At 38.4% G+C, this 22,673-nt stretch overlaps 1 protein-coding gene across 1 annotated transcript in view; it reads left to right on the top strand.

The window, feature by feature from the left end:
- Positions 1–22,673, top strand: part of CD44 (CD44 molecule (Indian blood group)) — a 108,656-nt gene that overhangs the window by 71,943 nt on the left and 14,040 nt on the right. The window contains exons 8-16 of the mRNA XM_042781305.1: positions 43–168; positions 2,687–2,800; positions 3,225–3,341; positions 7,611–7,739; positions 9,253–9,393; positions 12,450–12,551; positions 14,292–14,381; positions 15,507–15,710; positions 18,833–18,895. Of these exons, the coding sequence (XP_042637239.1) occupies positions 43–168; positions 2,687–2,800; positions 3,225–3,341; positions 7,611–7,739; positions 9,253–9,393; positions 12,450–12,551; positions 14,292–14,381; positions 15,507–15,710; positions 18,833–18,895 (1,086 nt within the window). The remainder of the gene's footprint in view (positions 1–42; positions 169–2,686; positions 2,801–3,224; positions 3,342–7,610; positions 7,740–9,252; positions 9,394–12,449; positions 12,552–14,291; positions 14,382–15,506; positions 15,711–18,832; positions 18,896–22,673) is intronic.

Below are 22,673 nucleotides of genomic sequence, written 5' to 3'. Positions count from 1 at the left end.
TTTGGCATCCAGCTCAGCCACTAATGCAAGTCACCACAACAGGTACGGATTCAAATACCATGTCAGCAGGCTGGGAGCCAAATGAAGACAATGAAGACGAAAGAGACAAACCCCCCAGTTATTCTGGATCAGGCATTGATGATGATGAAGATTTTATCTCCAGCACCAGTAAGAATAATCAATTACAGTCAAACAATTTATGCAAGGCTTACTGATTAATCTGAGTGATACCTAATAAGTATCTATCTTGGGAAATAGTTAACATGAAAAATGAATGTTGTCCTATAATTTGATGAGGTTATGGAGGAAGAAATAGAATTATTCAGATGGAAGCCAAAATATATTTGGAGAAGAAATGGAAAAAATATATTTTTAAACCCCCAATGCATCTTACTCTTCCTATTTATTTACCTATATGGTCTGCTGCTACAGATTATCTTTTTAACAACTATAATAAACTTTGAATTATTGAGCTTTGTCAGAAAATGACAAAATATTACAACATATGTTCATTATGTACCTACTATACTAGGTGCTGGGAACACAAAAATGAAAAGTGTCAGAACCCTTTCCCTCAAGGAGCTCACAATCCATTGGAACAACAGAGTTGGAGAATGTGATTAATAAAGTATTGATTAAAAGATGTAAATAACCCTAAATTGAAGGCATAGAAGGCCCTAGAAAGGCTTACAATATAGAAACAGAACTCAAACATTGTCTGAGTTAATCAAAACCTGGTTGAGGTCAAAGGAATAAGATTTTAATAGATGAGTTGGACACTAACGTAACAGAAAGACATTGAAGGGGAGGCCCAATAACAGTTGAGTTTTAACAAAACAGTGCCAATTATTAAAAACAAATAGTGACACCACTACCTAATAGTATCAGAATTGTGACAATTATTTTACTTTTTCTGAGAACAAAGGGATAGAAATTGAGCTGGAAAATGTCCTTTTAAAAATGAAAACATGCAAAGCTTGTTCTGTTATTCTGCCAGATGTTTGAGTTTCCTTCACATACCTATAATGACTTAAGACTTTGCAACAGAGATGAGAATCCTGAACCTGACTCCATCATGGCTCTGCTTCCCTAGAGAAGGTGAGCCTTTGGATGCTACATGACCTCTCTCTGGTCATGGACTGTAGTGCCATTTATGCCAATGAAACCTGAACTCTTGGAGCATCCATAAACACCTTCTGAGGTCAGGAGAGATTCCAGAAACACAGTTTAGCTCTTGAAGTAATTTGAACATAATGGCACTGAACCAGCAAAAACTAGCTATTTTATATCAAAACGTTCAAGTGGTCTATTCCTTAGAAGTGACCCTCCATAGAGAATAATCTATGGGAAAAGGAAGCTCTTTTCAGTAACTTCAGAAAGAAAAGCAAATGACCAAACACATTTTATCCTTACTGTTATGCTGTCTCCTGGGTTCAGAAGTGTCCCCTCCTTCCAGATGGGGCCATCAGTAAAGGTGTAGTCTTGACTTGATAGTTAAGATACTAAACTCTCATTGGTGGCAACCCAAATAGATCAACTTGAAAATAAGTTGGATGGTCCAGCTCTGGGGAAAACCGTTGTTGTTTTCCTCTGTGGCATATTTTCTAATTTGGCACCTATGCACATTAATTCAGCAGGCTGCCTTCTTTTTTATGGAGGGGTATGATAACTGCTACTTTTTCATGGGTATTGAAAATATGGTTAAAGATGCTAAGCAAGATTTTCTTAACTTGCGAAATAGAATTGATAGTGTTACTGTTTCAAAAAAAAAAAAAAAAAGTATTATTTTGGTACCAAAATAAAGTTGAAAAGAATCAGGGTGGATTTGTCAATAATCTTTTAACAAAAGACATTGATTCTGATTTGGCCATGACCCTTCTCTCTGGTGCCTCTCCTACTCCAGCTCTAGTGTTTCAGGTGACAGTACCAGGCACTGGTGGATGTATGCCTCTTTTTTTGTTTTCTTGTGGTGTGCTGCTATGGTGGTGGTTGTGCTCTTTTTCAACAATGTATGTATCTTGTTTTCTTTTATTGACTACAGATGACTTACTCATGATATGTTTTTTATTTGATGACAATACCATGGGTGTTTGAGAAATATTCATAAATGTATGCCTTCATGTTCTAAGTAGATGTTCTTTCTCAGAATCATCTATAGGAAAACTCCGGTTGCTCTGGATGTTTTTCCCACAACACAGTTACTAACCAAATAAAGTGACCATCATGGTGTAACTTTCAGGTGTCTACCTCTTCAGTATGATATATGAGGATCTACGTGTAGCACGCTTGCCAGTGATGCAAATTACTTGAGCTTTCAAGGATGGAGGGCCACTGCCGACTGCTTGGATGGGCAAAATGCTGATATCTTTCATTATCCTTGGTGGAGGGCTGGTGTTTGCAAAGTGTTCTTCCTCATGCTGCAGCTTCTTTGGCTGATTTCTGTGGAAGATCTCATGTTCTGAAAACGGAGGTATTCTGTGACAGAATGCAAAGGACATTGAGATGCTTAACAGTGTGGCTGAATCAAGCTGAAGACACTCTCTTCTTTCCCTCCATTTCCACTCAACCATCTATACAACCTGATATAGATGATTCATTCTATAAACTAAAGAAGGGAAAATGTGCAAATCAAGCGGTGAAGGATGAAGAAATAACATTGTTCTAATTGCTTCAATCATCACCACAGTTTCAACCACATCACGGATCTTTCATTACACAAGACAGAATGAGGATTGGAACCAATGGAGTCCAGGCCTTTCACATCCAGAAACACAGCTTCAGACAACTACAGCAATGACTGGTAATGGGTTATTCATACTTCATTAAAGGTATTTTTCCTCAGAGCATGTGATGCCGCAAAGGTCAGTCATCAGAACATAATGGGAAATTCAGTTAATGTCTCATCACAGATTCTTAGTGAGCTTTCATTAGACACTCAGGGGCCATTTATCAATCATATGACAAAGTGTTTTATGTTGTTTTGTTATAAAAATGGATACAATGATTTAAGATGCTGCTCTTGAAAAAAATGTATAATTATAGTGTAGTAACAATCATTGGTTTTCTCTTGGAACACATTACTGATGTCACTCAAAATTATTGAGAATAGTAGAAGTACTATTTAGGTGTAGAACTGTTAAATAGCATGTGCTTTAATGGAAGAACAGAAACGTTAAAGGTTGGTTGATAAAAAGTCACAGTGTATGTAACCATCATTGCGACAGATGTGGACAGAAGTGGCACCAGTGCTCATGGAGAAAATTGGACCCAGGAACCACAGCCTCCTCTCGTTCACCATGAGCATTATGATGACGAAGAGACCCAGCATTCTACCAGCACAAGTAAGAAGGATGGCAGTCAATAGTGTTGGTTCAGACAAGCTAGTAAAGTCATTCCAAAGAGTAGAGGAGATTCTGTGTAGACACTGACTACATGTACTCAGTAATGGTTTCTTTTATTCCTAGAGTCCGAAAAGCTTCTGCACACAATTTTCTGAAACTGAAAAGAAAATGCTAATTTGTCAGGTTGTCCAAAAAGCTAAAATGTTTAAAAAGTGTATCTGGGATATGAGTTTTCTGTGAACGATTTCTTGAGGTTCCATTTTGGTGGTTTGTGTGTGTATATGGAAGTGTATGGTGAAGAATGTGGTTTTTTGGTGTTCACTGTGGGATTTGGAAAGAGAGGTTTTAGTGTGGGATCAGGATAGTGTGGGATCTGTCAAGTGAAAAGTTCTTGGAATCTTCATTTTCCATAAAGATCTTTGAGAATCCAGTTTCCTTTTCACATTGTGGTGCTCTCTGCATTGTATGAAGGGATTCCATATACTTTTCGGAGAAAAATGGGTGGCTCCAATGGTCTATATTTTAATCTACAACCTCTCTTTTCTGTCTTTGAACGTTGGCTAACTTGTGAAAGTCTTTGTGTTCTTATTGTTATTTATACGTACATGCAAACTTCTTGGGTTTTCTAAAAACAATCTCAAGTTTCACCACTAGACTGTGAAGACTAAAAAAAAAAAAAAAAAAAAGTCTGTCAAGACAATTCTGACTCATAGTAACCCTATAGGATAGACCCTATAGTGACCCTATTACCTGATAGGTTTTCTAAGGCTGTAAATTGTACAGAAGTGGACTGCCACATCTTTCTCCTAGGGAGCAACTGGCAGGTTTGAACTGTTGACCTTTAGGTTAGCAGGCAACTTCTTAACCACTGTGCCACTGGGGCTCCTTAGACTATAAAGATAGGATAAAAAAGTAAGAATTATGTACTCTTTCATCTAGTTCTCTGATAGATACCTGTCTTATTTGGAATAAAAGAAGTTTTTGTTTAGGGTGACTACTGCCTGTATCATTTTTACAACTATGGTTCAATCATCATTTTCAGAGCCTTGGACCCCTAAAGGAAAAATGAGAAAAATAGCTATTTAAAAGTCAAAGAGAGAAGCTAAAGGAGTTTGGGAATTTACGGTTTGATGGGTGTCTTCAGACAATGAATAAAACTTTAGATATCAGCTACAACATGGTTAATAAGTTAGTTCAAGGCATTGTACTGAACACACTCAGTATGTCTACATCTCATTACTTTCCCCAAGAGATTTAATATATACATGAAGATTATGGACTGAGTTAACAAAAGAGTTTTCTGATAGAAGAAAGAAATAGAGAGGAAGCAGAAGTCTCTTCAGAACATGATTCAGTACCAGTCCTCTTTGGGTTCTAACAGTATATCTAAGAAACTATTTTAGACAGTGTGTACTTAAAAAGATACTTAAGAGACTTAGAATTAATAAGCTCTGGTGGCACAGTGCTTAAGGCATTTGACTGGTAATCAGAAGGCTGGTGGTTTAAACCCACCAGCCACTCCTCAGAAGGAGGATTGGGCAATCTACTTCTGTAGTGATACGGCCTCGGAAACCCAAGGAGGGGTCACTCTGAGTCAGATCTGACACAATGGCAGTGAGTTTGATTTTTTTGGTTTATTGTCAATGGGGAGCATCATTACATCAGAGGTTAGTTGAAGAACCAGACATACAGAAACTGACAAAAGCAAGCAGCAACAATTGTAGCAATTCTGTTATCAATACTTGCAAAATACAATGTGCTTCAAAGAGGTGACTTGGAAGCTTTATCAAATGAGCATTACAAGTTCTAGAAGAAAGTTAACCTCCATATTTTATAGTGGAAATCCTATCCTCTTCCAACACACTCTGATAATTTATACTGGAAAATACCATGATGTTATTGAGTGTTTAAAGACCATTATCCCTATAAAGACAGTGACAGAAGGTGGATAGGTAGAGTTGTGTGTGTGTGTGTTTGTTTTTTTTTTTTTTTTTGGTAATTTGAGTAATGTGGCAGTCCACATTTGGGCCAATTTTTCTCTTTGTAATTATACTCAGTGGTTTTTCTGGCTTCATTATTTGTCAAGAGGTAGTGCTTTATTCAGTAGGAGGTAAAACTTAAGATCTGACTGTATTTTCTTCTTCTTCTGAATAACCAGTTAATCCCAGGAATGTTTTGGTCAATGCAAGAGTAAAATGAAGACAATAAAATTTGTTTTTTAAATATCCTTGCTATTATCAAATCACTTGCATCATTTTTTTAAGGTAATGAAGTAAAAATAACTTTACAAGTGTCAAAGCAGACTTCGGCTTTGCAAGCTCGTAAGTTCTCATTTTCCTGATGAAGTGGAAATTTGCTCTTAGCTGCTACAAATGAACATCTCAGTGGCCTTGTCGCTTGTCCTGAAGGCACCCTGATGAAATTTTATTTCATTAATTTTGTCCTTTTAAAAAGTGGAGATGTTGACGATCACACCACTGAGTGGTTGAAATTTTAAGCCTCACTGCTAATGTTTATATAATGCCAAATACTGGAATCATTTTTGTTCCACTGAAATAATTTTTAAAAGTACTTTTAGTAATTTTAGATGCCACATAGATATAAACATGTAATGCATCAGTAGAGTAATATCCCAGTTATCTCAACATCCTATATGCTGGGCAAATCCACTGCTGATGTATTTCCAGTATGTGTGATTATAGGTTATATGGCTGCCATATGGGAAGGCCTCCTACTATGCTGATCTTGTCATAAATTATTATACAATATAATTCTTTGCCCCAAATCACTGGAGTGAAAAAGTTAACTCTGAACAAAAGTTTCTCTCAGACAGGTTATGTGAGACCATATTGTTGTTAGGTGCCATTGAATCACTTTTAATTCATAGTGACATTACATACAAGAAAAAATTGCCTGGTCCTGCACCATCCTCACAACTGTTGCTATTTTTGAGGCCATTGTTGTAGCCACTGTGTCAATCCATCTCATTGAGGATCTTCATTTTTTCTACTGACCTCTGTTTTACTTCCATAGTGATACTGCTTCAGAGACCCAAGGAGGGGTTGCTATGAGTCGGATCCAACTCGACAATGATGCGTTCATTTGTTCTGTTTTACCGAGCATGATGCCCTTCTCCAGGGACTGGTCCCTTCTGATAGCATGCCCAAAGTAGATGAGATGAAGTTTTGCCATCCTTGCTTCTAAAGAGCTTTCTGTATATATTTAGTCCAAGACAGATTTGTTCTTCTGTCAGTCCATGATGTATTCAATATTCTTTGCCAACACCATAATTCAAAGGCAAGATGAATGAGAAGTAGTTATTCATCTATGCCATGTTGCCACAGTCCCATAAAAGAGGAAGCAGAAGAGCCAAAGATGCATCCCAGAAACAACCCAGACAACCGCATCCCAGAAAAATATATGGGAGGTTGGAAGTGATATGGAGAAGCAATCAATATTGCCTCATAGGCATGTGAGACCTGGACAGTGAATGAAGAAGACTGAAGAATTAATGCTTTTGAGATGTGGTGCTGGTGAAGAATGCTGAAAGCACCATGAACTAAAATAACTAACAAATCTGTCCTGGAGGAAGCGCAGTCAGAATGCTCCTTGGAAGTGAAAATGGCCAGACTTCATCTCACCTACTTTGGTCATGTTGTTGGAAGGGACCGTTCCTTGGAGAAGGATGTCATGTTTGGTAAGGTGGAGGGTCAACGAAGGAGGGGAAGGCCCTCAACAAGATGGATTGACACAGTGGCTGTGGCTATGGGGTCAAGTATAGCTATGGGATTGCGGAGCTGGAGCAAAACCAGGCGGTGTTTCATTCTGCTGTGCGTCCTGTCGGTATGAGTTGGACACGACTCAATGGCACCTAACAACAACAACAACTCTTTTTCCTTATTTCTTGTCCAGTTTTTCCATGCATATGAAGCAATTGAGAATACCATGTGAGACATAAACTATATAATAAAATAAGAATAAGACTGAGAATGCGTAGGCTGTGGTCTAGTCCTCAATTTTCCCCAATCTGGCTATATTATTCTAAGAAAATCAAAACTTCTCTGGGCCCCAGATTTTCTATCTGAAAAATTAAAAGATTGAGCCATTTAATTTGTAATGTCCATTTCAGAATATCAGTGGCCTCTCTCTTTGCTATATTCCCTTTTTAACTTCTCTTCCTAGTGCATATGCCCTTAAAGTAAAAAGATGTAACAGGTGTTGGTGAGAATCTTGGACAATGATGGCTCACAGCTGACACTCTTCTCACAGCCCAGGCAACCCCTAGTAGTACAATTGAAGAAACAGCTACCAAGAAAGAGCAGTCGTTTTGGAATGGATGGCCTGGGGAGCATTCTCAGACGCTTAAAGAAGATTCTCATTCAACAACAGGAACGGCTGGTAATAGATGATTTATCAAGCAGACTTGGGTGGAAAGTTTTGACTTAAATGTTGGACATTGATGACACTGACCAAAAAGCCAACCTTTAAGGAATTGTCACAGACATTAAGGTTCCTTAAGCAATTATGATGCAGTCAACCCCAACCTAATCCTAACTGCTTGTAACAAATCACCTGAGCAGAAATAGCTATAAGCATGTAAAGGAGATGCTGGGAATATACCCTTGAGCATGTCACTTTCAGATGTAGTTTGGGCAATCCCCTAGTGAGATTGTAGGAGAAACCCTGATCTTGTGAAATATTCCCTTTTATTTTGTAAAGGAATCTACTCTATGATATGGGTCTAGGATTGACCACTTGGTTCTGTGAAGCACTGGATTGGTGAGAAAGCATTTAGTTAAGACCCCAGTATTTGAAGAAATGGAGCCAGACATTTTGAGAAAAATGGCACCTGTCTGTCTCTGTCCTCCACTTTTTTTATGTCTCAGTTTGGTGATTTTCCTTGAATGTGTTTTTTTTTTTTTTTTTCTTGGATTTACAAAAATGACATATTCTCTATTCCTGAATTGTGGGATTTTGGAAATAGGATTCAAGTCTTTTCATCATTCTAAGTGATGCTAGCTAACAGATACCTTGGTTCTGCAAGCTCTTGTGCATGATTCTTTTGTGTGTGTGACATACATATTGAAATGCATCCTGTCTTATCAAAGAATGTGAGTTCTTTGTTCTCACTTGGTATCAGTGAAAAGTATTGCTGTGTTTCCATTTGCAACAAAGAATATAAGATGTAATGTCCTTCCTGTGTGTGGCAACTTCTGAATGCATTTCAGCTGAGCAATGGATTCAGTGATTGGCTGAATCACTGAACAATGCAGAGTGTTTATTGCTAAGAAACTGCTATTATAATCTTTTCTCCCTATATTTCTGCATGGCTCCACATTAAGTAAAGGCATGTACTGTATACTTATATGTCACTTATGCCAAAAATCTTACTGTTAGAAGATAATGTTCTAATGAATTCCATTCATGCTTTTGAGAGGAATGGTTTTCACTTTCATGTTTATCAGATGGGAAGCTGTTACCTGATTGCTTCTCTGTATCACTTCCAACCTCCTATGTATTTTCCTGGGATGTGGTTGTCTGGGTTGTTTCTGGAATACATCCTTGGCTCTTCTACTTCCTCTTTTATGGGACTATGGCAACATGGCATAGATGAATAAGTACTTCTCATTCATCTTGCTTTGATGTTGATAATTCTTCCTCTATCCATTGCTGAAGTGGTTAATGTTTTTATGTTCCTCAATTCACATGCTGATTGGTAAGAAAATGAGCAGGAATGAACCCAAACATGCTAAAACATTCTGTGTTTATGTGACCTCATTGCCCACTGTACAGAGAAAATGGCTTCATTGTCTTGTCTAGAGAGTAAAGCCTTGGGGGGGGGCGGTGTGGAAATCAGTGTATCCCAAGTCGAATGTCAATTAACACTTTGACAATTGCTTGAACTGCATGATTACAACAGCTTCAGCCCATGACAGCCATACTTATCAAAGAATGACAACGCAGAGTCAAGAGAAGAGTAGTTCCTGGATGGATTTCTTCGACTCAATCTCACATCCAATGGGACGAGGTCATCAAGCAGGAAGAAGGATGGGTAATAACCTCTGAGCTGTTTTCTACATGTTGTACATATGTACAACAAATGGTTGTTTTCCTTAGAGATATACCCTTGGTTTTAGAGTAGTCTACTTTCCTAGGAAGGAACTGGAAGTTTCTTCAAAAATTAGTTTTCTTGGTGTGAGTGATATACACATTCACCAAATTTTTCTGGATTGGGAGTGAAGAATTTGGCAAAAGGCTTAAAGCAGAATTAGTTGTGGGGTGGTGGAAGCAGAAGTCATTTCCTGTAAGAAGGGCATTCCCAGGAGGTTATTTTTATTTACTTCTAAGTACAGGATTTTAACTAGAGCTAAGTGATGGATTCAGTGAATATTTCCATTGTAGAACCAAATGTATAACTTGTTGTTGGCAGAGAAATCTGGGAGATCAAAAATTAGTGACTAGTTATTCCAAATAGATAACTACAAATTTCAAGAAACATATTTTTATTTACTCTTGTCACATTTAGAGATAGTTCAATAATAAGGAAGTATTTAGGATTTAGAACAAACTTGGCCTTCAAAAATGTTTGTGAATTTAATGGGTGGGCAACTTTTACAGAGGATGGAATCTCTGTTTTCTTAAGTACCATTCTTACATATTTATGAACAATTCAAAAATAAAATTAAAGGAGAGAAATACTATTAGTTGCACTGCAAAAATGGAAGACTGTGATATGACCAATTTTTAAATTTAAAAATTATATTGCCTTTTCCTTACAGATAACATCTTTGTGAGAGAGTCTAAGAGTTGGTAGCTCCTCTTTTCTGTTTTTAATAAATTGAAGAATCCATGCTTCTTACTCTACACATGAATCTCTCTCTCTCTCTCTCTCTCTCTCTCTTTTCTGTGCAGTTGTTTCCTACTCATAGTGACCCCTCCTTGAGTTTCCAAGGTGGTATCTCTACAGAAGTGTATTGCCCAATCGTCCTCCGAGGAGTGGCTGGTGGGTTTGAACTGCCAGCCTTCTGGTTAGCAGCCAAATGCCTTAAGCACTGTGCCACCAGAGCTCCCTATGCACATGAATAGAGTTACTCAATTTTTTAACAATGTAACAAGATGTTCTCACTACATAAAAATAGCATTCCAAAGAGGAAGATAAACCAAAAAAACGGACATACGGATGTGAATGTTTGGTCATAGCATTGAGTATATTATTATCTGTATCCAAGTCACCAAAAGTATCATGACACAAAAACTTACTGAAATGTGTCTAAGAGCACAGTTACTATGTCTCTTTGCATTGAGTGTATGTAAAATTATCTCAAAAAATGAATCCAAGTGTTTCTATAGTTACATTTCTTTAGAATACCTAACTGTGCATTGCCCAAATACTAGTGTTCAGATATGCCTTCAACTACAGTGTGTGTTAAAGACCTACTAACACACAAAGCATTTTGGAGAGACAAAGTACAATTTATGGTATGCTTCTAAGAAACTTAACATTTGCTAGGGAAAAGACATTCGGCATGATAATACCTGCAGGAGACAATAAATAATAGATGTCAAATGAATGTTGCCAACAATAAGCACAAAAGGAATTCAGGGATAGCCCCCAGAGAATGTCAGGAAACGGTGAATTGATAGGGTTTTTCAAAAACAAAAAAATCTGCGTAGACAGAGAAGAAGTGAAGGAAGTCTTTCTAGGAAGGAGAGTCATGTGAAGAGACTCATAAAGGAAGGAAAGCCAAGGAATGACTTTTTTGGAAATGAGTGGACAAGCTGGGGTCATTTTGCTCAGTGACTGAAGTGCCACATACAGACCCAGCACATATGTTATGAATAAAGCTGCTAGAGGTTTGGATGATATCCAGAGTGAGAAACCAAGCCAGTCAAAGAAGTTCAGGATCAACATTATGTCTTCATATCAATGAAGAGAGAGAGAGATTCCATTAAATTGATGAGCATGTCAAGAACAGTATTATTGGCTTCAACCATGAAATGTGTTTGACACCTCTTAAAGGATGCTACTTATAAAAGTGAAGATGTACAAAAATACCTTGAACAGTCAGGAATTTTTCTGGAGGAAAATCCAGTTGAGATTTTTATTTGGGTTCACTAGCCCTTCCTCTTTTGAATTCTGGAGTAGAGTCAACCATGTTTTGATTCACTTTTCTTTTTGCATGTAAAGCTGCATTGCAGATGTGGGGATGTGAGTACCTAATATTCAGTGCTTCTCTTTGGAGTCATTTGACTGATTAAATTCCCCCAGAGGCAGAAGTGTGGATAGCTTTCACTGAATTGGAGAGTCAGCTATATTTATGGTCTTTATGGGTTATTTTGTCTTCTCCTTCACTTAGGACTGGTTATTTCAGCAGAATAGACCTTTGATAACTACTAAAAACAATGTTTATAAATATTTCAGTGAAATTTCTATACTATCCAATATTGTACATGTTAAATTCCAAAGACACCTCATAGTTGCGTTTAGGTATCTGAGCAGTTGAGTGACATTCACTGCTTCTTATTTCTTGCCCATGTGCACTTCGTGTGGCCTCCATCTAGGTAGTGTTAGATGACAAGGCTATGCTTTTATCTGCATGTGCACTTTGTGCAGAGAAAAAAAACTAAATGAGGGAAGACAGCTGTCAATAAAGTTCCTTTGGCAGGTAAAGGAGATGTGAGAAAATGGTGTCTCAGCCAGTGCACTTTGTATTTTCTACATTTGTCAGATTATGTGCTTATAAGAAAGACAATGTGTATGGAATTGGACAAGTCATACATAAGTCATACTTCTCTCTCTGTGTAAGTCTGGGGAGTCCCCTCATGCACTCATATTAGTGCCATGAAGGCATCCTTCTAGACTGAGTAAAAACAAATAAAAATCTTAGATTTTATACAAGTCACCCCTTTAATGAAAAGTGATTACTTTTTGTGATGCTCTTCCAAAGAAACAATAATCTATCCTAATTCTGGAAACATGAAACGATAGATGTTGTCTTTCCTTTTATCCACACTTGAATATGAAAATAACTTAGCAATATATTAAATAAATCACCCTCAGATAGTAGTTTAGGAAATCAAGCAATAACACTTACTTAATTCCTCCAGATGTGAACTCCAGCCATAGTACAACACCTCAGCCCACTGCAGTTCCAAACAGAGATTTGGTGGAAGTCTTGGACAGGATAGAACCTCTTCCAATGACAACTCGTAAGGATAATAACAGTCACTTTATTGATCTGTATTCTGGCTTCTGCTCTTAGATTGGCCAAGAGCTTGGTGGTGGAATGGTGCACTTGGTGTTATGTAGATCAGCTCAGCCCAGAGCTGCCTCCATTGTCTATATTTCCTTGGTGGTAGTTCTTTAAACCTGATTTTACCTTCATTCTTGGTGCCTTCCAGTTTCACTGACTTCATGTTTAAAAAAGGAAAGAAGAAGAAGAAGAAAAAAAAAAAAGATTGTGGGACTCTAACTTAATATTTCTTCTCTAAGTAGTCATGTCAGTGAAATCCAAGGCCACTGTTATAATTGACTATCTCCTTATGATTTCTGTCTCCCTTGATCAAGCCAGAAGAAAGGCAGGATTATTTAATTGTTGTGAAGAGACATTTTAAGGGCTTTATTCATTAAGAGTAGGGAAATCAGATCACACAGCAGGGGAAGGGGAAGGCATGTTGTTGACAATTGACAAAGGCAAGAGGGCTCCTGAACAAAAAAGGAACTATTGTTAATAATATCTCTTTCTATCACTAAATATCTGGTAGGAATCCATGCTAAATTTCTAGTAGCCTTAATTTCCACTCTATGTGCAGGGATATCCTAGCAATTAGTCTAAAGCCATTCATCATTTCTTGGCAGAGCATGAAAGGAATCCAGAATTCAGAGGGCCGTCTCATTTCACCACTTGCTCACACAGAGGGCAAAGCCCTTCATGTAAGCCCTTTCAGGCAAAATGAAAAAAATCAGCAAGCATATGTTGATTGTCAACAATGTAAAAAGCACAATGTTAAGCATCAAGAAAAGATGCAAATAAGTCTAAGGATGGCCTCTGTCATTGGAGGGCTATTCCATTTAATATCACTGTTGACTTTGTTCTGGTGTTGAATTTTGGGCTTTGGCGAATGTCTCTGTCCTTGTTGTGATATTTTTTGCTGGTGGACATGGCTCGTGGGTGCACTTTATGGAGTGCACCTGTTACTCAAAGGTCAGTACCTTTCTTGAAAGAACACAAAAGAAAACAAAGTGACTTCAGCTATGGCAATGGTTCAACTTCAAATTGATACATGTACGTCACTGAGGGCCCTGTGTTTGCCCAGGCAAGCATTTCCTCGGTGCAGTGGTGAGAATCTCATCCACAGATGAGATCAAAAACCTAATAATAAAGTAAAATGATAGCTTCAATTTAATGGTCATTAGAGGGAAGTTAGGAGTTTCCATGTTTAAATCGGATCTGAGTTACTTGAATGGGCAATTCTAGATGAGCTTCTTCCTCTCATGGTTACAGGCGTATAACCTGCTGTCATGGAATTCAGTTCAGTACAATCTTACTGCTTGACCTACAATCAAATGCTCTTGATTGTTGATAGAAACATTGACCTTCTTTTCTCATGTGTCTGTGCTCTCTGGTTTTCCTGAATGACTGAGAGCAATATAATTGGATCAGAATGATCCAGAGTGGACAAAAGTTTTTGAGTCAGGTTTCACCTTAGCATTTTAACGTTCGCTGATTATTCTGATGAACAAAGGGTCTTTGGGACCAACTAGGGGCAAAACAGAATTCTCTTGTACATTTTTATCAATCGGAGGAGAATGACGTGCACAAAACTTGTTTTTCCTTTGCACCTACCTATCTTAGACTCGTCTATAGCTAGATCTTCCCTGTTAACAGATAACAGAGAAATTGTATAATGGTTCCAAATTAACACTGGATTCATCCCTCATTGAAACAGAGCAGAGTCATTCTCAGAGCTTCTCTACAGAACATGGAGGCCTGGAGGAAGATAAAGACCAACCAACAACTCCTGCTCCAACATCTAGCAGTAAGAATTATAAAGCCCAGTTGGTTTCAACTCTTGATTTGAAAAAAATCAATGAATTTTGGGTGCTTTTGCAATGTCTTTGGTGGAGGTGTATCAGTCATCTGCTGTTCTTCTGTTACTTTTGATTAGAAGGTGCATCTGGTGATGGTTCTCTGATTATTCTCCTTTGTAGACCTCTTGGTAGTCATTGTACATTAAGTGTAAACTGTGTATCTTCATCTTAAATGTCAGGTTTCTTAAACTTTACAAATAATATCTTAGTTTAAAAATGATGAATCACCTCTATATGATTTATAATTAGCTTGAAAGTCTAAATTATATCACTCTCTATATTTCTTGCATTGTTGTTGTTGTTGTTATTAGGTGCTGTTGAGTTGGCTCCAACTCATAGCGACCCAGTCCTGTGCCGGCCTCACAGTCCTTGCTATATCTGAGCCCATCGCTGTAGCCACTGTGTCAATCCATCTCGTTGAGGGTCTTCCCTTTTTTGTTGACCCTTCACTTTACCAAGCATGATATCCACAGTACCACAGTATGACAAACTGACAGATGAGTGGTTCTTGCATTAGGAATATAATTTTGTCTTTTGTCCTCAGGACCATAAATCTATGGTGCTGGTGACAAAGAAATGTGCCCTTCTGACAAAGGAAAAAAAAAAAAAAAAGCTAAATTGGTAGCCTAAGGTCTTTCCATTTGCATTTTCCATTCCAATTACAGGCAATACAATTTTAACTTCAAATCCAAAGGTGTGTTTCTTCAATTTCATCAAAGATGGATTCAATTAAGAAAAAGCCCATGATTATCTAGTACCTGGTTGGGCTTCACAGTCACCATTGAAATGACACAAACCTTACTTTAACAACCCAGGCAGGAGTTGGAACAATGCTTTTTCTGGGTATTAACATCACTAAAATCTCTTCTATCTTGGTGGTGCTATCTTGGTGGTGTTGGTTACTGAGTGCTGATTCTGTTCAGCAGTGAATGAACTTCAGTGTCTTTTGCTTCTCGTTCTTGGATAATAAGTGAAAAGGAAGGCTTTTGCAGCAACTGCATGACTGGAGACAATCACACAGTGGGCAGTGGCTTTACAAGTGTGGGTTTACCATTGATTCCACCTCCACACAGATAGGAATGAAGGCAGAGGTGGAAGAAGAGGAGAACATCTTCCTGAAGACTCAACTACATCAGTGGAAGGTTATACCCCTCATTTCCCAGACACAAAGGAAAACAGGACCCTCACCCCCGTAACCCCTGCTATGACTGAGTCCCCTGGAGTTACTGAAGTTACTGTTGGAGATTCCAGCTCCGACATAGCACATTCACATCCAGGTAATTTGAACATCTGTTACCTGGTGTGCTTTCTCTATATGGAGAAACAACACCTACTTTCATATTACAGGGAACATTTTCTGTCTAGAATGTGATTACACTAATTTCTGATATGAGAATGACTTTCATCAACACTAGTAAAGTAACCTTGGATTGACATATTTTAGATAAAATAATGCTGTCATTTGCTAACGTAATTTCCATTTCTTTTTGTTACTTCATTGTTATGATGAGATTTCTTTGTATTGTTCTTGATCTTGTGATACATTAAGTTGAACAATATGAAACAGATATTTTCATAGGTCAAAATAGTTGAATATTAGAATCATTTGATTCAACTAATATATGTTGCCTATTTAGTAAGATTTTACCAACATATGTGAATAATTTCCATATTCTAATATCCTTCCTCTGAAATTATTATCTTTTTTTATTGTGGTGAAAATATAGATAACACAACATTTGCTGAAATTATCATCTTTTTTTGGTGATTAGTTGGTGAATTTTACTTTTGATGAAGGGCTGGCTGGTGGATAAACCTACTCTAGTTATGATGCATGTTTAAAAATTTTTATGTAATCTGCTATTAATCAATAGACATCATTTTTTCCTGCAATGGCAAGGGGATGACTAAAGAGTTTGACATGTAGATTCGAGATGGGACCTTTTTCCCTCAAGCAATAAGTCCTCTCTGCTTTTCTTTGTTTCTCCATTTGCGTTGTTGTTGTTCTGTGCCTGTGCTGTCAAGTCAAACCTGACTCATAGTGACCTCTCCTTGGGTTTCTGAGGCAGTATCACTACGGAAGTAGATTGTCCAACCTTCCTTCCGAGGAGTGGCTGGTGGGTTTGAAGCGCCAGCCTTCTGGTTAGCAGTCAAGTGCCTTAGGCACTACACTACCAGAGCTCCTATATTTGCATTAAGAAACTGAAACTGAAGAAAAGGGAACTGGAAAATACTCACTTTGGCTGGGGAACGGAAAACTGATTCTTTCCTTCTAGTGCTAGTTCTTCAAGTGCTTCTTAGCATGCAACCACTAATACATATTAAAGATTAGTGACCTTAAACATCTATTTTCTGTAGCACAAATCCCCTTTTTCCTGAATAAAAAAGGAGAGAAATAAATCTAACAAGAACCAATGTATAAAACCGATAACTGTCATGATGTTCTGACTGATATGGGCACAGAAACCCCAGAATGCCACATGCTTGGCCTCCTTCTTCTTGGCTGCCCACTCAAGGGTCTCAAGGAAAACAATTTTTAAAAATACTGAGTCCAGCAGTGTTGGCAAGACAAAGCCTCTTACACTTATTAGTTTTTTATTCAGCATCATTCTTTCACTTATTAAATATTCTAATCACCAGTGTTATTCTAGAGGAATTAATCATAGCATTCTTAGCATCTTTTGGCAAAATAAGGCCTATTGTGCAACCTGGTGAAGTTAAATTTTAATTGACAATTTTAATAGTTACAGTATCCTAGAAGGTGGACATAGCCTAATTGTTATTAAACAATATAGGCTTATTTCTGTCCATATATTTTTCTCAAACTTTATGTTCAATGTTAAGAACTAAAATATTTGGAATGATGGTGGTGGTGATAAATAATGGTGATGGAATTGGTGTTGGTGATACTGATGGTGATGCTGGGAATAGGGGTATTGGTGTTGGCATTTCAGCAAATGGTGTTTTCAGTTATTCTAACCATTAGCCATGGAACAAATGAATCTGTCTTCTCAATGCAATCACATGAGCGATTACAGGTCACTCCCCTCTGTCTTCTCTAATCAAGGAAATAATGATGATCAGATTACTGTACATTCCTTATTTAAAAAAAAAAAAAAAAAAAAAACCTCAATGCCATCAAGTCAATTTCAACTCAGAGTGACCTCCATTGGGTTTCCAAGGTGGTAAATCTTTCCAGAAGTAGATTGCCCCATCTTCCTTCCATGGAGTGGCTGCTGGGTTTGAACCACCAGCCTTCTGATTAGCAGTCAAATGCTTTGGCACTGCACCAACATACCTCCTTACATTCCATATAGGTAAATTCTAATGGATGATGATAGCCATTTTATGAAGCCATTGTTCTGTGATCTTATTTGAAGAGTCTAATATGGTTTTGGAAAATGTTTAGAGTGGGAGAGTAGTTTGAGAGAGAGGAGAGGGAATTTCCATATGCTGAATCCAAGGGTTGACCTATGGATTCATATTTCAGCAATTCATGTGCTTATCTCAATCTAAAACCCTTAGGTAACAGAGGTCTGAGAGGATGAGGTTACATTAACTATTAGTGTGGAAGACACATATTTAAATTTTAAAAAATATTGCTATTTAAAACTTATTCTGATACCTATGTATATATTGTTCACATGCTAGCTATCATCTCCCATTCCTATTTTCATAATTTTTCTCTAAGTAGTTGACTTTTATCTTGGAGTCTTTACATAGTTCAATCCCATGATCCCTTGTTGCAGACCCAAACCTTTTTCTATTTCCCACCTTGGTGAAATCTTTTAAAATGTCTCATATCTTAAGCCACATTCCCAGTGATCACACTTCTCATAACAAAAGCATATTGTCCTTATTGCAAGGACACTCAACTCACTGCCGTTGAATCATAGCAACCCCTCCTTGGGTTTCTGAGGCAATATCACTACAGAAGTAGATTGCCCAATCTTCCTTCCAAGGAGTGGCAATTTGAATTGCCCATGGGTTTGAACTGCCAGCCTTCTGGTTAGCAGTCAAATGCCACAGGTCCCTGTGTCCATTGCAAGTACACAGGGACCTGCAAAGACTTTTTTTTTTTTTTTTTGATTAGGGAGTTCATTGCCACAGTTCTTGGATGTCTACCAAAACCACACTTCCTCTATGGTCACCTTTGATGGTCTGGGCTGCACCAGATTCCTTAATTTTGATTAAAGAATTAGCCCACTTTCAGTGGATTAGCAGTGAACAGTCATTAATATGCTGGAACCATTGAAGACTCATGTACCATCATTTTTTGGTTACCTTTTAAAGACTGATCTTTGTGATGGGCTGTATGAAAATTCAAACAGGAGGCAATGCAGATGCTAGTATAAGTAGGAACACGTGGTCCTGAACCTTCCCTGATTGCTTGTTACAGGACACCAAGATGACGACGAGACTGGTGGGAGATCCCATACCACTCATGGCTCTGAATCAAATGGTAAGTTTGAGCCACTTTATACATTTATTGTCATGATCATCACTGAACCTGCTGATTATTAATGAAGTATGCATGTCTCTAAACAGTGATCCTCAAACTTTTTAAGAAGACATCAGAATCATCAGGGCCCATTTCCATTGCCGTCAAGTTGACCCCAATTCCTAGTGAGTCCATGTGGATAAGATTAGAACTGTGCTCCATGGGGTTTTTGATAGCTGATTTTTTGGGAGTAGATCACCAGACCTTTCTTTTGAGGTGTCTCTGGGTGGATTCCAACCCCCAATCTTTAGGTTATCAACCAAGAATGTTAAACATTTGCACCACCCAGGAACTCCCATAGAGCACCAGGAAGGCTTATTAAATTACACTGTGGAGTCCCACCCTTAGAGTTTCTGATTCAGTAGGTCTGGATACCTGAACATTTGTGTTTCTAATAAGTTCCCTGGTAATGCTGATACTGATACTGAAACAGGGACTACACTCTGTGAACTACTGTTTTGGAGAACATCTTTCCTCTGAAAGGATCAAGAAAAACTCAAGCAGGGTCTCAATTTAATATCACATACAGCAGAGAGATTAAGAAAATATATTTTTAGAGTAAGAATGGCCTGGGTTTAATCCTAACTCCTCCACATATTAACTGGAAAAAATGCTTACAGAGTCTGAGACTCAGTTTCCTAACCAACAAAATTTATAGAATAATTATTACAACAGGTCATTGTTGAAAGACTACATGATGGAACACATGTAAAGCATTTAGCATAATCCTTGGCACATGGTAATACTAGGTAGCATTCTTTGAGAACTTACTGCATGACACACATTGTTTTAAATACTTTACATGTATTGGGTTGGACCATAAGAAAATGTCATTTCTGAAGCTCAAGAAAAATCAAATATCAACAATTCCATATGTTCATCAAATATCAACCCATTTAATCATCCTACAAACTATGTGACATATGCAAGTACTATTATCATCTCCATATTCAGATGACAAAACTAAGACCAAGTTGCCACAACTAGTAAGTGGTGGAGCCAGGTTTAAAGCACAGGGATCTCACATTGCCTCTCATAAGCATGGTCTGCAGAAAGTACTCTGTAATGATCATAATTCTTACCAGGCACGTGTTATTAAATGTATTCCTGTTTGTCATGACTCAGATCCCATGCCTGGAAACCTTACTCCAAGGCAGCAGAAGTCTGACATGATGAAAGTTTACTCCTGACATCTAATGCTGGGGCTAGTGAAGGGGTCTACCAATGATAACGACTTACCATAGTCTCCCGGGTCACCCACAAATCCAGGCAAAACCATTGTTGCCCTCCCCCATCATGCCTACTGGTGTTGACTCCTGGTTTAAATAATCACACAAATCATGAGTAATTTAAAGGAACTATTAAGATGGACATTTACATGACATGGCTTTGTTGTTGTTGTGTGCCGTCGAGTCAAACCCGACTCATAGTGACCCCTCCTTGGGTTTCTGAGGCAGTATCACTACGGAAGTAGGATTGCCTTCCGAAGAGTGGCTGGTGGGTTTGAACCGCCAGCCCTCTGGTTAGCAGGCAAGAGTCTTAGCCACTATGCTACCAGAGCTCCCGACATGGCTTTAGTAATAACCTTTTATGTAAGAGCCCAGGTAAGCAGGGGCTCATTAGAAATGGCTCTGAAGGAACAGACAGATGTCTTAGACTTGTTGGGGACCTTGGACAGGACACTTAAACTTTCTCAACCACAGTTTCCTTATTAGTAAAAGCAAATCTGAATGCCTGCCTAGGTTACCTCCTAGAGATCTTGTGAGGAACAAAAGATAAGGGAATGTGGACGTATTTTGAAAGTGGACCAGTAACAGTTACCTTCTGACTCCTGTTAATCCCATGTGTGTCAGAATAGAACCACACTTTGGGAGCTCTGGTGGTGTAGTGCCTAAGTCATTTGACTACTAACTGGAAGGCTGACAGTTCAAACCCAGCAGCCACTCCTCAGAAGGAAGATTGGGCAATCTATTTCTGTAGAGATACTGCCTCGGAAATCCAAGGAGGGATTGCTAAGAGTCGAATCGACTCAATGGCAGTGAGTTTGGTTTTGTGTGTGTGTGTGTGTGTGTGTGACCTGAAGAAGCAGATCAACAGGTCTTTCTTCCAGTCCACCTCTGGGTGGATTAGAACCACCAGTCTTTCAGTTAGTAGCCTGGTACTTAATGCTTTGCACTAACCTAGAACTCCTTTAGTAATGGAAAGGAGTTATCAAAAGACATGCTCACTAAAATCAAGAGACCCCAGTTACTTCAAGTAACTGGAGTTACTCCTTAGTCCAGTAGCACAGACATTACTTAGGAGTTTATTGGAAATGCAGAATCTGTGACCAGCCCAGGACTCACTGAATCATGATTTGCACTTTAACCAGACAGCCTGTTCTGCCCACAGGGGGTTTGTGTGTTCATTAAAGTTTGAGAAGCACTGTCATAGACTATTTTTCTCACAGTCGAAGCCAGTTGAATTATCTCTGTGCACGTCTCAGATTGGATCTCATCTCCCCAGTGGGAGAGTTAAGTGCCCCTCTTTGCAGAACTTGCTTTCCTGGCCGTCCTACCCTGGCTGGATTTGGAGACCTATAGGGCACAAGGGTAGGCCTGCTGTATCTCGTCCATTCACTTTGGCTTTTGCTTAAAGTGAGAATCAGGTGGGCGGGAGCTGGTCTCCTTTGTTTGACTCTGGTGCAGGTGTCTATTGTTGAAACAGGAGGTTTCATCTTGTTGTACACACACCCAGCTCTTTCCTTGCTGGCAGCACTTTTTTGGAAATAAATAAAGAGATTATGATCCATTAATGGCCTTTTTTTTAAATATCAAAGGCTCATGTGAGTCAGAGAAAGACCAGTGAGAGTGACTGTGCCTCTTAGGAGGTTTTCAAGGCCAAAGATCTCCTGCTGAGATGGCTAATATCCCATGACTTGTGCAGGTGAAAACTTGCCAGCCACCAAGGACTCTGTAAAGTGCCTTGGACTCCTTTTGATGTTTGAGAAGTAGAAGGCCACTGCCAAAATGGGATGGGGTGTGTTGAAATGGCCAGGCATCTGGTCAGAATTTGTTTTGCTCTGTTCAGAGTTTAACAGAAACATCAAATTGTGTGGATAGGAGTCATCTAACCCAAAATAACCACTGTAATCAAGCCTTTAGTGTCTACTGTGTGGAATCTAAAGTTTGACCCTTTGAGGAAAACTTTTCATTTAAAGCCTGGCCATCTTCATCCATTTATTAGCAAACAGGCTTTCCTGATTTTTTTTCCCTTCCCTTTTAGGCCTTTAGAATTCTGCAGTGGGTTCCTATTTAGTAGAAAACAGTTGATTTGAATGAGAAAATTTTTTTAAAATTTGTTTTTAGAGGGATGGGGTATTAAAAAAGGAAGCTTCACAGGTTGTCTTGAGCTTTTTTAAGTCTGACACTGCCCACAGTTTGATGAGTTTCCTGTTCTTATTGGTGGATTCTTTGTCTTGTGATGCTTCCTTCTAGTTTGAGGTTTTTGTTTGTTTCCTTATTTTGTTTTTTAACAGGATAAGTTGTTCTAAAACCAAGATATGTTTCACTAATATATTATTATAGGGTGATTTTTCTTAGGTCAAAAGGGGCTACTCCTTCCCTGCAAATGCCTATTTTTTAAATGTTTATGTTTACTTCTATGAAAACATCAGACGTGATGTTCAGATTTGTGTTGGTCTTTCTGAAGCATGTGAATCCTCTAAGGATCTTGTCAAAATGAAGATTCTGATTCAGAA

Source organism: Orycteropus afer, unplaced genomic scaffold (genome assembly GCF_000298275.1).
Source record: "Orycteropus afer afer isolate SDZICR_OR568_19922 unplaced genomic scaffold, OryAfe1.0 scaffold00103, whole genome shotgun sequence".
In the NCBI taxonomy this organism is placed as follows: Eukaryota; Metazoa; Chordata; class Mammalia; order Tubulidentata; family Orycteropodidae; genus Orycteropus; species Orycteropus afer.
The sequence above is the reverse complement of the archived record's forward strand: the minus strand, read 5'-3'. Positions and strand labels throughout refer to the sequence as shown.